The sequence below is a fragment of the Manis pentadactyla genome, chromosome 4, assembly GCF_030020395.1.
Source record: "Manis pentadactyla isolate mManPen7 chromosome 4, mManPen7.hap1, whole genome shotgun sequence".
NCBI lineage: Eukaryota > Metazoa > Chordata > Mammalia > Pholidota > Manidae > Manis > Manis pentadactyla.
Window position 1 is genome coordinate 13,861,067 of NC_080022.1, and position 15,805 is coordinate 13,876,871.

General features: G+C 50.4%; 1 protein-coding gene across 3 annotated transcripts in view; it reads right to left on the bottom strand.

Moving 5' to 3' along the window:
- CAPZB (capping actin protein of muscle Z-line subunit beta) overlaps positions 1-15,805 on the bottom strand; it is a 143,443-nt gene that overhangs the window by 17,272 nt on the left and 110,366 nt on the right. For all 3 annotated transcript variants that reach the window (XM_036914476.2, XM_036914474.2, XM_036914473.2), the window contains exons 5-6: positions 4,359-4,500; positions 3,873-3,989 (exon numbers count right to left, since the gene is read on the bottom strand). In XM_036914476.2, coding sequence (XP_036770371.1) covers positions 3,873-3,989; positions 4,359-4,500 — 259 coding nt within the window. The remainder of the gene's footprint in view (positions 1-3,872; positions 3,990-4,358; positions 4,501-15,805) is intronic.

Sequence of the window (15,805 nt, forward strand, 5' to 3'; positions counted from 1 at the left end):
TCTTTCCCACGTTTCCAGCTGTCACACACAAGAATGCAACTTCTCATGAAAGAATGTCACTCTCAATGCAACTTCCTTTTCAACATGTTGGTACCTGGTTTGCAACATTTAAAAAATTGCTCCACAGCCTTGCCACTGGGTCCTGGGTGGCAGCCCACCGCCCGTCCTCTTCTCACCAAAGGACAGTACGATTTGGCTGTGATGAGCGTCCACAGAGACCACTGCTCACCTTTCCTCCAGGGCCCACAGCTGCAGGGCAAGGCCAAAACACTTCCTCTCTGCTTTGTTTCCAGCTGACATCCCTAAGCGACAATTCAGGGGGGTGGGGTGGGGGAGAAAAGACCAAAGTGGAGGACACACAGGGTGAGGGCGACGAGGGCGTGTGGCCTGGTGTGCACCTGGGTCTGAGCCCCTGGATTTCCACACACAGCGTGTCATGACCAGGTATGAAATGCAGGTCAAGTAATTTGTCACTGTTAAATTTACCAACAATTAACAAGTCAACAAGAGCAAGACTCTCCATCTCCTTCACTTCTACTCCCATAAGCCACCTAACCTGAGAAAGGACACAAACCTTGGAATGCCCAGGGAAGGGACCCCGGGCGGAGCACCACCACCCAGCCTGAGCCACAGCCCTTCTCCAAATGGGGCCTGGGGCAGGAAAGGGAGGGCGTGCTAGGGCACGCCCGGGAATGACAACCCGCACAACCGCTGCTGAGGCTCAGACACCAGTGCTCCTGGACAGTGGCCCGTCGCCGTGGGCGGGGGTAGGGCGTGCAACTCTATGGGCTGTCCAGCCTCCCTGTGCTAGACGTGACCTGGGAGAACTGGGAGGCCTGGATCCTGGCCCATTAGCCTTGCTGAGAAGCACTTCTGATAGCTGGCCAGGAAGGCCTGCAGGGTTGGCATCTGGCACTGGGGCCCTGGTGACATGGTTCCTTCCTGCCTGACACACACAGGGTGGGTAAGAGTGTATGAGAGTGTGACTGTGACAAGACCTAGTTCCCCAAAGAAAAGCCTAGGCAAGGGTCCCTTCCAGTTTGGCACAGAGAGGAGCTCAGGTGGTGACAACCTCGCTTGACCCTCATTGCTCATATCCTGGGGGGGCACACCCAAGCCTTGACCAGTCCTCTACTCCAAAATGCCTCCCAACATGCCCCCTCCCTCTTTATTGCCCTTGCCTCTGCCGCTCTTTGTTATTTCCTGCTCTGAAGCTGACACCAGCTCCTTCACTGACCTGGGCACAGAACCGTCCCCTCAGTCTTCCTGGGGCTGTCTCTGCTCACCTTTCTCCTGGACAACTCTAACAGCCTCCTCCTGCCAACCCATCCTTCATGCCAACTAGCAGAGCCATCTTGTGGAAACATTTATCTGATCAGATCATCTGATTACCTACAAATTAAAAACTCTCCTCACTGCCTCTGAGGGTGTCTCCCATGTGATGGATCTGCTTCCTACAGGAGAACCAACCTTTGGGCCAAATGAAGGAGGGCACCCCCCGGGCAGCATCTCTGACACACTCCAAGGAGGCCTGGCCCTCCACGGGGCTGCAGCTCTGGCCCCACAGATCCACTGCAGCTGCACACACTGGCTACTGGAGGAGGAGGGGCTGCCAACAGAATGTCACTGTGCCTACCCACAGGGTGGCGTCCTGTCTACACGAGCTAACTGCTCAGTGCATTTCCCTGCAAATGTTTATTTAGCATCTATTGAGTGCAAGGTCAGGGGTCAGGTTAAGACAAGAAAATGTAGTGTAGGAGAAACTAGCCTATTTTTTTTATTTCCGGAGAGACAAATCTGGGTTCAAATCCTGCCTCTGCCTCCTACGATGTAAGTCATCATGGGCAAATAACTTAACAATTTGAACCTGTTCCCTTACCTGTTAAAGGGGAATAAGTCTATCTTGCTTGCAATCTAATCAAAGGAGACAGCCGCAGAACTGTGCACATTCACACTTTATCACTGACTTGCTCAAGTTTCCTGGAACCCCTTCCTCTCCCATCTAAGGCAACCACAGGCATTTTCCAAGGCTCATCTGGGACACATAGCTAAACCCGCAACCCTCATTTCCCGTTTGTTCAGAAGTTGTGCATCATTAACTTGGATTTGTCTCCCTCACTGCTTCCCTGCCCCTCCCTTTACAGTTACTTACATTGGAAACCAGCCCCAGCTTTAATGCACCTCAGATGAGTTATGTGACCCGCCGTTAGGATGATGACAGAAGCATGAATTTCCTCATTAAAGCCCAAGAGCACAAGGCAATCCAAACAAGGCCCATGGCCCCAGCCAGTGTGCTGAGGACAGCCGCTCATCAGGACTGTGTTTGGCTTGGCTGCAGGCACTGCTCACGGCAAGCCGGAACCAGGCCCTGGCCATGGGCTGACAGCTCTGATTTAAACTATTAGGAAGGCTGAGGATTAAATATTTGCCCAGGTCACTGTAAACTGGGTGGAATTACAAACAGTTCAGAGCAGTAAGTGATGCAGGAAACAGTCTCCAGATACAGATTTAGGATTTTCCACCATTCCCCAGGTGGCAGGGTGTAGGGGGAGGCAGGCTGTAGTAGAGCTGGCTACTTCGGGGAGCGAGGCTGCCCCTCCCCAGTCAATGGTTCCTGGAAGACAAGGGCCCACGTCCATGCCAGAGGATGGGATCTGCCTCAGTGGGCACTAGCCTTGGTTCTGGGCTGGCAGGGGGATAGCCCTGCCCTGAGGCCAGAGAGAGGAATTCCCAAGATCCTCCGTGCTTCAGGCTCCTCTGACTGTACAGGTAGTGGGGGTTCTTACATGGAGTCTAAGGCTCCGACATGCATCCCAGGCATGGTGGCCTAAACACATGTGCCTTGCACACTACTTTCAAAATATGTAGATGCTTTTGTGACCAGAATACAAATCCACTTAAAAGAGTTACTGAATTTACCCTTTCTGCCATATGTTTTTTTTAAATCAATGGCTCTTGAAAGTATAACCATTCAATAATTGAAAAAACATCAATGTGAAAAGAAATCCTCATAAATTTAGAGACTAGAACAGAGAACAGGAAAGATTCTCTTTGTGGAAGAAGGCTCCCTCCAGAAAACTCCAGAAGTCCTAGAGGACACTGTGCTTCTGCAGACACCAGCTTCTCTGAGGCCAGGCACTACCTGCTCTGTACATTCTCTTCACACAACGGCAGCCCACCATGCTGCACTGGCATGAGGCTAACTAACTTCGCCTTGGGATGGGGCTGCCAAGGGTCCTAAACACGGCCCCTTCAACAAGGGTCTTAAACCTGCTTAGATGCTTAAATTAGCATCTGAAGTAGAAGTTACGACAAGTAACAAGATGCAGCTGGCTTCTGTAAGGGGCGGGTAGGGAAGAGCGCAGGCTCTCTTGTAGGACTGAGCCCTTACCCTGTGGGGTCTGATGCTAAGTACCCTAAGAAAGATGACTATCAGACTTTTTTGAAGCCAGAAGGAACAGCTAACACCTGGATGACTGAAATCAAGATGCAACATAACTGTCGGGCAAAATGGATTAAAAAAAAATGTGAGGCTTAATTTAAAATGACGGACTACAGGAGAACAGAATGGAACCCCCTGGGCCCCCAGGGGTTCATGTGAAAAACAAAGGGAGGGGGAGGTGCCAGTAGGTGGCCCTTTAGTTGTGAGGGGCCACCCAAAGCAATCCTGGGCACGTTCTGGAGGACAGGTCCTATTCCAGATGCCATGGTTACTGACGGAAAAGGAATGGGTTATCTCCCCAGTGGTGAGTTCCAGGTCCTACCCAAGCAGGGCAGCACAGCAGCTGACCCAGAACCCCTCTGGGGGAGCAACTGCTCGCTCATCTGCACATACAGTCAGCTCTGGCCCCTATGGGCACCAGCAACTCTACCTGTCTGGTAAGGCTGCCTCCAAGGTTCATGGTGCCGGAGCCGGATTTGTTGGTTTGCAGCCACAGCATCACTGTGGAGGTCAGCTTGTAATGGGCGGTGCGGCCACTGGATTTTTCCTGGGGGACGAGACAGAGATCAGAACCCTGGAAGCAACCCTGAGCTGAGGAGAGCCTGAAGTGGCCCCCTGAATTCAGCATCCTTCTAACAGGTCCCCTCCTGACACATTACCTTTCTTTTAACATCCCAACTGGTTTTTAAAGAGACCAAATATGCAATCATGTGTATTCAGTTCTTTATCATCAATGACTACTGCAGTCTTGACTTATCTTTATCCAAATGGCTTTGGGACATTTTTAGGAATTAACAGGGGTTTACGGATCACAGTATTTCCCCCGTCAAGAAGCATCTGCTAGAGAACAGGGCTGTACCATGCGGCATGGCATTTGTACCTACTGCCAGGGCGACCAGCACTGGGAAAGCCATACCTGCACTTCCACCACATGGATGGAATCCCAGCAGCCTTTGATCTTCTTTGATCCATCTCCAGCCTTCTTTATGAGGATCACTCCAGCAAAGCCATGATCCAGATCCCAGAGGTAGACAGACGAGACGCCGCCTTCAAAATACCTGTAGGAGACAGCCCCACGGGCCCATCAGGTGCTAAGCCCTTCAAATTACAGATCATCAGCCTAGGTCCCAGGGGTTATCATTCAGCAAAGAGTCACCTACATGTCTGTCTGGGATTAAGGACTTGGCCTGTAATGGTCCCAGGGTTGGTTCTTGAATGTGTCCCCATCACCACATGGTTTGGTCTGGGCAGGGAGTGCATCCTGGGGTGGGGTGGGGGCGGGGCACAGAAAGCACATGGGCTTAGGAGTCCCGAAGATGAATGTGAGTCTGAGCTCTGCCACTTACTCTAGCTTTGTGGTCTTTGGGAAACTTGTTAAACTTCCCAGATGAAGGATCCAGCAAAGTGTGTGACATAAAACAGTCACACAGTGGGCGTCATTACTATCGAGTAATCACTACTGTTCAATATTCCTCTCTTTGGCGATGGCTATTTTATAGGGGAGATGAAGAGAAAAAAATAGAGCAACAAACTCCTCCCCACCTAGAACCCTCCAGGGTCTGGGCACACAGGGATTCTGCTGGTCTTTCACAGCAGCTTCTTGTAATGCTCTAGCCAGAAATAGGTGCTAAGCTTGGGGTGGAGCTTCCTCTCCAGGCCAGAGTCAATATGGAAAAATTCCAAATTAAGACAAAATACAAGAAGGAAAAAGAGGCAGAAGGGAAATCAGACTAGGACCCCAAACCCAAGAGACACAAGCCGGTGGCTCTGATGGAGCGAGGCTGCCTTGCACAGCTCCAGGAACTCAGAAAGGTTGGTTACCAGCTCATGTGGGCCTCAAGTTCTGCTGCACAAACTGTAAAAGTGTCTGGCGGCTAGCACGTGCCTTTCCAGAGAGTGTGCGGCCTCTCTGACCCCAATCAACCCCACAGCAACTGTGTAGCGGGCACACTCTGGGACTCACTAGGAGGCTCGACCTCACACATGAGTATGACGGCCCGGTAGGCAGCCTGGGGCCAGACAGGCGTGGGCCCCGCCCCCCCAGTTACCAGCGATGTTCAGGCCCTTTTTTTCCAAAAGCTATTTATGAAACACTGCCAGGTACCAACTGTATGAATTGGGCCTTCGTTTCTTTATACAACAGGGACAGTGGTATCTACTTTATAGGACTGTTGAGAGACAAAACAACATAGGAAAGTAAATGTTTTTGTTATTAAAATTAATAATCTTTGGTCAGACAAGTACTAAACAAACATGTCTGTGAATTTTATCTCCATAAAGCTGTTACATACATGGTAAATGTTAATATTTAGAGAATGTGGGTAGAGAGCATATAAGAATTCCTTGTACCCCTTCTTGGGTAATTTTACTGTGAACCTGAAACTATTTCAAACTAAAAAGTTTTGTATAAATGTCGGGATGTGCTATACAGCAGTGTGACCTAGGGACAAGCAGACTGGGAAAGCAGCCTCCGCCTCGGGAGCTGAAGGGCCCAAGGGGCCCGTCCACCCCAAGGTCAGCTCCCCTCTGCGCTCCCTCCCAGGAACCCTCAGCAGACTGGGGCCTGACCACTGCTGCCCCCATCAAATCCTGTCCCCTCTTCTCCACCCAGCACCATCCACTGTGATTAAACTGTCTCATGACTTCACAGCTTCCCCGGCCCCACAGGCAGGTGAGGGTGGGCCTGCCAGGGCTGAAGTGGAGGTGCTCAGTGAGGTTCTTCTGGGCAGATGGATGGTGGTGCCAGCCCTGGGGCTAAGTGTTGGTCTGAGTGGAGGGTGGGGAGTGGTCTGGCTCCAGACAAATGCATGAGCAAGGTGCTGCCAGGGGAAGCACAAGGGGCGAACAGGCACAGCTGTCGGGGCCCAGACCAGTGCCATCCTGGCTGGCCTCCGGGTTAGAGCTGTTGCTGGGCACTCACGAAGGTTCTTGCTCTTGTTCCAAATCTCTCTCCAGACCTCCCTCCCTGAGGCAGGGGAGGGACGCAGGGTAAGTGTTCAGGTCTAGACCAGAGGCTCTGCCTCCCTCCTGGAGCGGCTGTCCTGGAATGCTCTGCCGCTTTAGACGGCAGCCTTTCAGAGGACTTGCAGCAGGGGCCGGGAGCCTTTCTGGCTTCGTGGTCTTGGTGATTTTGGTGACTCCTGGATCACAGGTCACCAGGCAGCACCCAACACTACTGCCTGTCCTGTTGGTTCCAACACAAAGTTTTCCCCTTTAGTCTGCTTATAGGGAGAGCAGCCCACATCAAAAGGCAAAAACAACACCTTTAAAAACTGTGATGCTTCTTGTGCTGGCAAAAAGGATGGGCCAATAATCCCTTCTTCCCATTGGCCATCCTGGAACGAAGGCTTGAAGCTGAGTGAGCATCCTTCCGCCCCCTCATAGCTTGTGGCCCCAATCCTCAGGCGTCTCCCCAAAACAGAGAGTGGTACTGTTCTCGGCAGAGGCTTGCTGCCCTCCGTGTGCCAGAACATCAGGGAAAGCAGGTCAGGCTGCCCTGGAAAGGAGCCAGGGGAGATCCTGCTGGCTTGACAGCCCTTGTCGACACCACCCAGGGACCAGTTCAGAAGCACCAGGTGGCCCACTGTTGAGCGCCCTCAGTCCCATCCCTTAGATTTGTTTTCTTCCAGAAAAATAAGATGACAGCATTAATGTTTTATAAGGTGGAACTGGCTGTTTCCACTCCAGCGTCCCACCCCGTGGCCCGGCTCCCACTCTGGGCAGCTTCTCCCTGGCATCTGCAGCTTCCCCTGTGGGCCACACGGACCGGCGGCAACTCCCAAAATGGTGGAGACAAAGGAGGTAAAAATGCAAACTCAATTGTGACCCCCATGAGGTTTAATATTCTTTTCTCCCAAATTAAAAAAAAATTACTACAAGAACATGATAAAGTAAATTTAAAAATTAGCCTATAGTACAATATATCAACTTATCCCATAAATCTGATTTTTCCAAATTCCCTTCCAGTCTTTGTCTGATGTGTAATTTTTATGTAACCATAAGCACAGAAATGGTACTGTGCTGAGTCCGGCCTTTTTTCACTTGGCATGCAGTCATTAGCACTTCTCCATAGAGCCACATGATCTCCATAATTGCTTTTAATAGCTGGGATAGTATTGCACTAGGAAGTATCCTAATTTACAGTCCATCTCTTTTAATAAAGAAATGACGGCAGCAGAGTCAGAGGCAATGCTGTTGATCTCAATTTGAATCTGTTTCCTCTTCCAACCAGGGTGTTCCCAACTGAGGTGAGGCGGCTGGGACATGCTGAAACTCAGCCTCTGCAGATACAGCCCCAACACCAGACTCAGGAATGGTTTCACGTTCCAGCCACCTAAAGGGATCTCCAAGGACTTGAGCGGCTGCAAGCCTCAACCTGATGTTCTGAGACAAAGGGAGCAAAGGACTGAGTGATCAGAATGGGCTGTTTCAGAGTCACCCAGAAACACCAGCCTCTCCGACAAGTGCTGTCAGGACCGCGGCGCATAGTCGGTGGCGAGGTGACCGCAGGGCATACAGACAGCCCCCCATTACATGGTTTATGGCTTTGCTCTGTGAGTGAAGCATTAATTAAAGAGGGACCTCAACAAGTTTTTGAAAATTTATTCTTACCTACTGTACTTTGATCATAATGACATGAGACAGGAAAAAAAATAATTTTTATGTGGTTCAAATTTATGAGTTTTTACATAAAGGCTTTTGTGGGTATTTTAAGAATGTGCTAAAATGTTGTCTGAAACCACATAAAGCCGTCTGAGGAGTCGCCCGCCAGAACTAACAGCACACACATGGAAGCACTTTAACTGGCTTTTGTATATTTAATGAGTCAAATAGTATTAATATTGTTTAAATGCTAACATGCCATTTCAATAAGGTGGCTCTACCATCGCCAGCAACCCACTCTTGGGCCTTGCACGTCAATGTGAATGATGTATCAAACACTGCTCAGCGCTGAGAATGCCTACAGGGGATCCAATTCAGCCACACCCAGGGCTCTGCTCCTGCTGGGTCCTTCAAAATCACCAGCTTTCGGGGAGCCCGGGAGGACCAGGCCCTATATCAACTGCTACAACTCAGCTGATGCTGAGCTCCAAGGGAAGGACCATGGAGTTCTTGCAGTGAGGTCTCCCGTCAAGCGGGCAGCTTGAGAATATCTTTAAAACATGGAGGCCCAAAGATGAAAGTGTGGGTTTCTCAGGCTGAAATCCACACACATGCTGGAGGGTGAATGACCCAAGACCCGAGAACACAGGGACAATCTTCAGGGACACTGTGGAAAAGCCACCTGGGAAAGTCTTAAACCAAGCTCTGTGGCCTCTCAAAGCTCCAGGAACATCAGGAGTTGGGGGAAATGACCATCTATCTGGGAACAACTGGAGTAAAAGTCCATGCTGGTGTCCACCCAAGAGTGAGCTCCTCCAATGGAGTGCCATCAGTCCCACCAACAGTCTTGGTGGCTTTCAAGACTCCCTGTAGAGATTAACATTTTCTATGGCAAATGGAATTGCAGAGAATCCAGAGAGCCAGGACTAAGAAGATGGGGTCACTTTGGGTTGGCTCTCTAAGTCCCACCATTTGGGAAAATAGCATGTTGATTACAGCCGGCAGATGCGGGTTTCACCAAGTCCTAAAGATTCAGTCTCCAAAGACACCTCTTTGGAGATGGATTTGGCAATGGATGAGCCAGGAGCAAAAGACCAGACCCTGAGGTGGGTCTCGCTACTTATCAACAGTCAGTTAACAACGAAGCACTGGTTGACTTTATTCTCTGTCATCACATCCCTGGCCCTGGATCAACTGAAAGCCAGGGAGTCAGTGATTCTCATCTTCTCAGAGTCCTATGTCCTTTCTCCCTGAAAAGCTCTCTTTCATTGGAATAATTTCATAGTCATGTATATAAAATGCTACATCCCTAACTTCAACCACAGGACTTCTGGAGGGAAGGAAAAGGGAAAACACTTCACACTCAAAATGACCAACTTCACAAAAGCAAGAAGGAATATTTCAGCTCCCAAAGCTTTACAGAGTATTTCAAGTGGAGGCTGCGTGGAGCACTAGGATGGAAATTTGTCTAAGGAACCTGAGCAGTGACCGTGAATCACCCCATTCCCAGTCTTGGCCAACCCTGGGCTGCCTACGGAGCAGGAAGACGGGACTGGAATGGGCTTTGTGTTTGCCTTCACTCCTTCGTTTCAATCTGCCGCCTGGAAGAATAGCTGGATTCCTACTTCTAACAGAGGCCCAACGGTTACTGAGTCGCATGCCATGCACCTCCACAAATGAACCAGGGCCAGGACACACCTGCTGGAAGCAGGCCTTTCTGGGGTCACTCCGTGGTCTTTTGCCCTTTGTGGGCTGGGCCTTCGCAGGGTTGGGCCAGGTGGCTGGAGGAGGCTCAGCCTATGGCAAATGCAGCATCTACAGTGTAGAGGTACAGGCAGTCACCCCCTGGCTAAGTAAGCCCCTTAGATGCTGGAGTGAGAAGGAGCTTTCTTCTGCAGTCAGATTTATCAAATAAAGCCAAGAGGAAGGCCAGGACTATTAGGGGGCACCAATGTGGCACTGAGGTAGTGCCATTTGTAAAATGAAAGAGTGCATCCGAGGCTTGGCAGGGTCCTAGCTGACTATCCAGGATTTGGTGGCTGCAACAGGGCCTATATGAGGTGGACCCTGAGCACCACAATGCAGCGCCCTAGCATCTTAGTCAAGTTGGTCGAAAGTCTTTGCTTACACACCTCCAGTGACTACAGTGCCAAGGCAAACATTTCCAGTTCAAGTAGTTCTTGCTGGACCTGAGTGAAAACTTCCATCTACTGCCTTCTGGAACCACATGACATAAGAACTTGATGCCTGTTCCTCATGTAGTCCTTTTAAATAGGTACAGATCACTTACGTAAACTCCAAGATCTCTCTTCTGGCTTTCCTGTCATTGTATTATTCATCATAAGACATGATTTTAAGTCCCCATATCTTGGCCATCCTCCCCATACACAGGAACATGATAGGACCCAGTGCCCCGCTATGCACTGGCCCCTGTACAGTGGAGACCAGACGTCTCTTGGGGTAGGGGCTGTTTTTCCATCAAGGAACACGGGACCAAATTACTTTCTTGGCAATTGCGCCTCACTTACACATACTGAGCTTGCAGTCCTTACAAGCCGAATGTTTTTTCTTACATGCTGTTATGCAGTTGTCTCCCACATCCTACTTTGAAGAACCTAGTTTACTGAATGGGAGAAAATCACTTTCCACTCAAATACATAGGGAACATACATCAAAGTAGGATGCAATCTAAATGCTACACAACCAAGTTCCAAATTATGTAGACCAGCTTTCTGAACCACAGACTGCCAAGACTTCCTAGAAAGAGTTCTGCAGGCTGGAGTGAAGCATCTGTGGAGAAGGTGATGATCAATGCGACCATCTTCCTAGCCACTTCCTTCAAGGGGGCCTCATTTCTGACAAGAGGTGAGGGGAGCTGTCAGAGGGGTATGAGGGAGAGATGGGAGAGAAGGCAGTATGAGGCGGGATGGCTGGAATGCCAGGTGACTTCAGACTGAAACACTTTTAAATGTCAGTGCAGTTCAAACAAGCGGACCCCCCACCCCCGTTACCCTGTGCCAAGCCAGGGACACTGGCCTTCAAAAGGTCCAAAGCTATAAGACTCCACGAGATTCTTCCTTCTCCTCCTCATGTCCTCCTGTCACGTCTGTGGTCTGTGCCACATCTGAGATCGCACTGAAAGGCAGAGCAGGACCTGGGATAAACTGCCACGAGAGACACTCTTTACTACAACTGGCACTTGGGCATGGCAGTAACGTAGCGAGGAGGTCACACGGGCTCTCACTCAAACAGAACTCCTGTGCTTGGTGACTGATTTTTATGGCAAAGACAGGCAGAATAAAACCCAGAGGCAGAGCCATTCTACCAGAAGATGAGGTTCTGTCCCAAAACAATACCTTCTTGTTTCCTCCAGCCTAAAAAAGAAAATACCACCCCCACCCAGCTACTGGTAGTCCATTGTTTTTCTGATTAACCTCAACATGATTTCAACATGAAAAAAATAAACAAAAACCACACCCAGTACTCGCAGGTGGGAGCCATTAAATTCCATCCCAAAAAGAAAAAAAAAATCTCCAATTTGCTTGTAGAGATACCTACAACCTGGCCTCCCTCCTTGCCGTGCAGACCAACATTCCTTTCTCATTGGCTTCAAATTGGCCACGTGTGGATGAAATGAAAGTTCCTGTGGCCAGGATTCTCACCTGGCCCTGGTTGGCCAGCTTACTACACATGTGTGGGCAATACATTGCTATTGACTCTAAAGAGCTCCACCCAGTGCTGGGGGCACACAGTGGTGGCACGGCTGCAAGGCTGCAGGAGAGCAGAGCAGAGGCTGGAGTGGTGGCAGCACCAAGGACAGAGGGCCAGAGGATGGCTGTGCGGGACGACTGTGTAGAGAGGCCCCAGAGAACGGCTGTGTGGGAAGAGGGGCCCAGAGGCAGAGACTGGCTTGCTGCGTGCAGACTCGCTCTGAGTGAATGAGATTTTAGTGATTGACCTGCCATTGTGGAAATAAAGTTGGGTATAACCCTTTCACCCCAAGAACGTTTTACTGTCATTTGTTTGACATACTGAATCCATAGTCAACTTGCCCGGGGTTGAAAACCATTGGCAAGACACCACTGTCGAGACACTAAGTGTACCCCTCTCACCACTGTCCAACAGAAGGACACGGGCACTGCCCTATGGGTCTAGCTTCTGGAAAGCCCACGGTAAGCTGCAGAAGGCAGGCTGACAGCTACAATTCTGGGGGTGGGGAACATGGGCTCTCCTCTCCACTATGGTGTAGCAGCCTCCCTTCTGGGTGCATCTGTAAAGCCACCTCATACAGGCACTGGGAAGAGCACAGGAAATAGACCTGTGGCCGAGGAGCGTGGCACAGAGCAGGCACACAACCACAGGTGGCTGTTAGCTTTCGTAAGGCTCTCTGGGCAAGAAGGGCAGCTCTTCTCCCTTCTCCTAACCTTGACATGTTGTTGAACTGCCACGGAGCAAGGTCCTGCTTGCTCTGTGAGAGCATGTCCCAAATGCATAACCCTGGGGGCAGGAGATGGCCTCGGACAAAATGCAGAAAAACCAACATGTGGCTTTGGGCTGGCCATGTCCAGACCTGCTGCTGAAACCTGATCACCCTTGTTTGCATGTTGAGACCAGCTGTTTCATCACAGTATGCTGAATGGTCCTGGAGTCTGCCTGTGGACAAGGGAAAGGTATTCTGCAGAAATTCCTTCTAGGACTCACAGGTGCACCAATCCCCTGAGCAAACATACCAATTGGCTTAGGCATGTGCGACTTAAATGCCAGTGGCGCTAGGAGTGCACATCTGGCCAGTGGCTGCAGCACTTTACAGTCTCTCTTTATAAGGTTTCTACTTTTTTTTACTTGCTGAGGAATAACAAAGGGCCTCTCTGAAAAGAATGGTGCTGTCGCAGGGCGGCAGACCTGCTCTGGGATCTAACCAAACTGTCCACACCCAGCACCACTGTGGCCATTTTCCGCCCCTCTGGACACCTGTGAAAAAACTGTAGGACCCACTTAGCCCACCTCCTGAGAACACCAATAATCAAGGCCCTCTGCACTCTCAAAGCCACCATATTCATCTGAGAATTGCCATTGTGGAGACCCCGTTCTGTATCAGGGGCTTTGCACATACTATCTTTTTTTTTTTTATTTTGGTACCATTAATCTACAATTACAGAAAGAACATTATGTTTACTAGGTTCCCCCCTTCACCAAGTGCCCCCCAACATACCCCTTCACAGTCATTGTCCATCTGCATAGTAAGATGCTGTAAAATCACTGCTTGTCTTCTCTGTGTTGCACAGCCCTCCCCATGCCCCCCACGCACTATACATGCTAATTGTAATGCCCTCTTTCTTTTTCCCCACCCTTCTCCCTCCCTTCCCACCCATCCTCCACAGTCCCTTTCCCTTTGGTAACTATTAGTCCATTCTTGGGTTCTGTGATTCTGCTGCTGTTTTGTTCCTTCAGTTTTTCCTTTGTTCTTACACTCCACATATGAGTGAAATCATTTGGTACTTGTCTTTCTCTGCCTGGCTTATTTCACTGAGCATAATACCCTCTAGCTCCATCCATGTTGTTGCGAATGGTAGGATCTGTTTTTCTCTTATGGCTGAGTAATATTCCATTGTGTGTATGTACCACATCTTCTTTATCCATTCATCTACTGATGGACACTTAGGTTGCTTCCATATCTTGGCTATTATAAATATGCACATACTATCTTACAGTTAAGAAAATGGAAAGCCAGAGAAAGGAATGAACTAAGTCACACAGCATGGAAGTGGGGGCCTGGCTGGCCCCATGTGGCAGGAGTTACCACATGGAGTGCAGGTGGGCAGGGCAGCCCAGACCTCAGGGGCCCTGGTTCAGCCTGTGAGGTTGGACTGAGGTAAGCTAAACACATGCAACCATGTCACTGTATACAGTGCTGCCTTGAGGTGGAAGAGAAGTCAAGTGGACAGAGGGATATACTCGTGGCTGGGAATCTGGGCCACACCACTGAGCACTCTGCAGTGGGAATCCTGGAAAGGAGGGTGCTCTACCTCAACAAGGCAGCTGGGGCCTGCTGGCTGAACCTTCGTAGGACCACCAATCTTAATACTGCCACAAAGCAGCTACCCAGAAAAAGGGATCTGCCAGGAGCCTGGGAGGTAGTTCAGCCAGGGAGCACACTCCACTGGCAGGAGCCTGACCACAGGAGGGAGCTGGCCTCTGATTCCCATGGGCGTCTTCACCCCAACAGATGGAAGTGCATAATCCAAAGTGTAACTGTGTGCCATGTGGTTATAGGAACCTAAGGAATTCTAGAGGAACCACAGTACCTGACGCCAAATCAGGGGATCATGTTTGGAAATGAATTTATTTTCTGTATACTCTTTTTTTCCATTTAACTTTCTTTTAGCAGATGAGAATCAGATGGCATATGCCAAGGCAACCAGCCCCTGGGCTGCAGCCTCTGAATGCCAGGCAGAGGGGACCTGCAGTGGAACTTCTATCACTGGCCTCTAGGCTGGTGAGCAACAAGCAACCTTGCCTAGACCCACTCTTCAGGGGCTCTAGAAACTGTAGCAGATGCTTCTGCTAAAGAGCTGTGGTCACATGAGAGCTGAAATTCATACTGTGAGAACAGAAAGTAGACTCGACTCACCTGCCCTAGAAAGCAAACAGGGCTCTCTGAACCATCGCCCTAGTCAATTAAAACAGCACCACTGAAGGGGACTTGGGTTTCCCCTTTACTGCTTCCAGCACTCGCATGTAAGCCAGAGTCCTAGAGCAGGCAGGGCAGGTTCTTTGGAAGCCCTCCGGGGGCATGGCTGAAGTTACAATAGATGTGACAACCCAAATACTAGTCACGCTGCCGACAAGCTGAAAGCCAGACATCACGTCCCCGTCTTCACTCTGCTGTCCCAGAGCACCAGATGTGCATTAAGTGGTGACAGTGATGGATCTGTCCAGACCTTTAGGTCTGGGAAGGCACCCTACTCGTCTGGGCAAGGGGAAACAAGTCTACGCACTGTGAGCCCTCAGACCTATCTGAAGGGGCAGGGAGTGAGAGCAGATATACCAAAACAAAATGGTCCAGGTTTCATCAGCTCCAGAACTTTCCTGACCCATTCATTCTTCCATTACCTCAGGCTTACTTTGCTCAGTGCTTTCACCTCCTTCCAGCGGGGCCTCAACCTAGAGACCAACGCTAAGGGCCTGGCTGTTGCTGGAGGTGGGAAGCAGTGGGTAACTGTGACCTCCAGAGCTCACTTAGAGTGAGGAGTCAGGACTAAGCAGCCAGACTAAGGAAGTCCCGGTCTCTCCAACCCAAACTTCTCCAACTGCTTCTGGAGGAGTTTCTCAGGATGTACCTTAGAGATGTCTATGCACCCTGGCACCTCCAGGCCCTTCCCAATGCACCAACAATGACACCCACAGCCCGTGTCTGACCAGGGCCTGTGTACATCTCCCTACTGCTCATGTCCTGTGCTGGCCTCCACCTGCGGGCTGCACAAGCCCGGAGCCACCTCAGGTCTCTGCCCAAGCCACTCCCACCACCCAGAGCACTGTCTCAGCCATCTCCTTCCCTGCCAGGTTGTCCAGGCAAGCCTGGCTCTCCTAGACCACACCAAGGTTCTGTGCCCCTGCAGGACTCCTGGGACCCAGCGTGTCCTGCTCCCAGACAAGATTTATTCCACTGCAAGGAAACAGGGCAGCAGCAGTCAAAGGGTAGTCCCAAGGAAACCAGATGCAAGTGTCCAAAAGCCTGGACTCCCCCAAGACATACCTAAC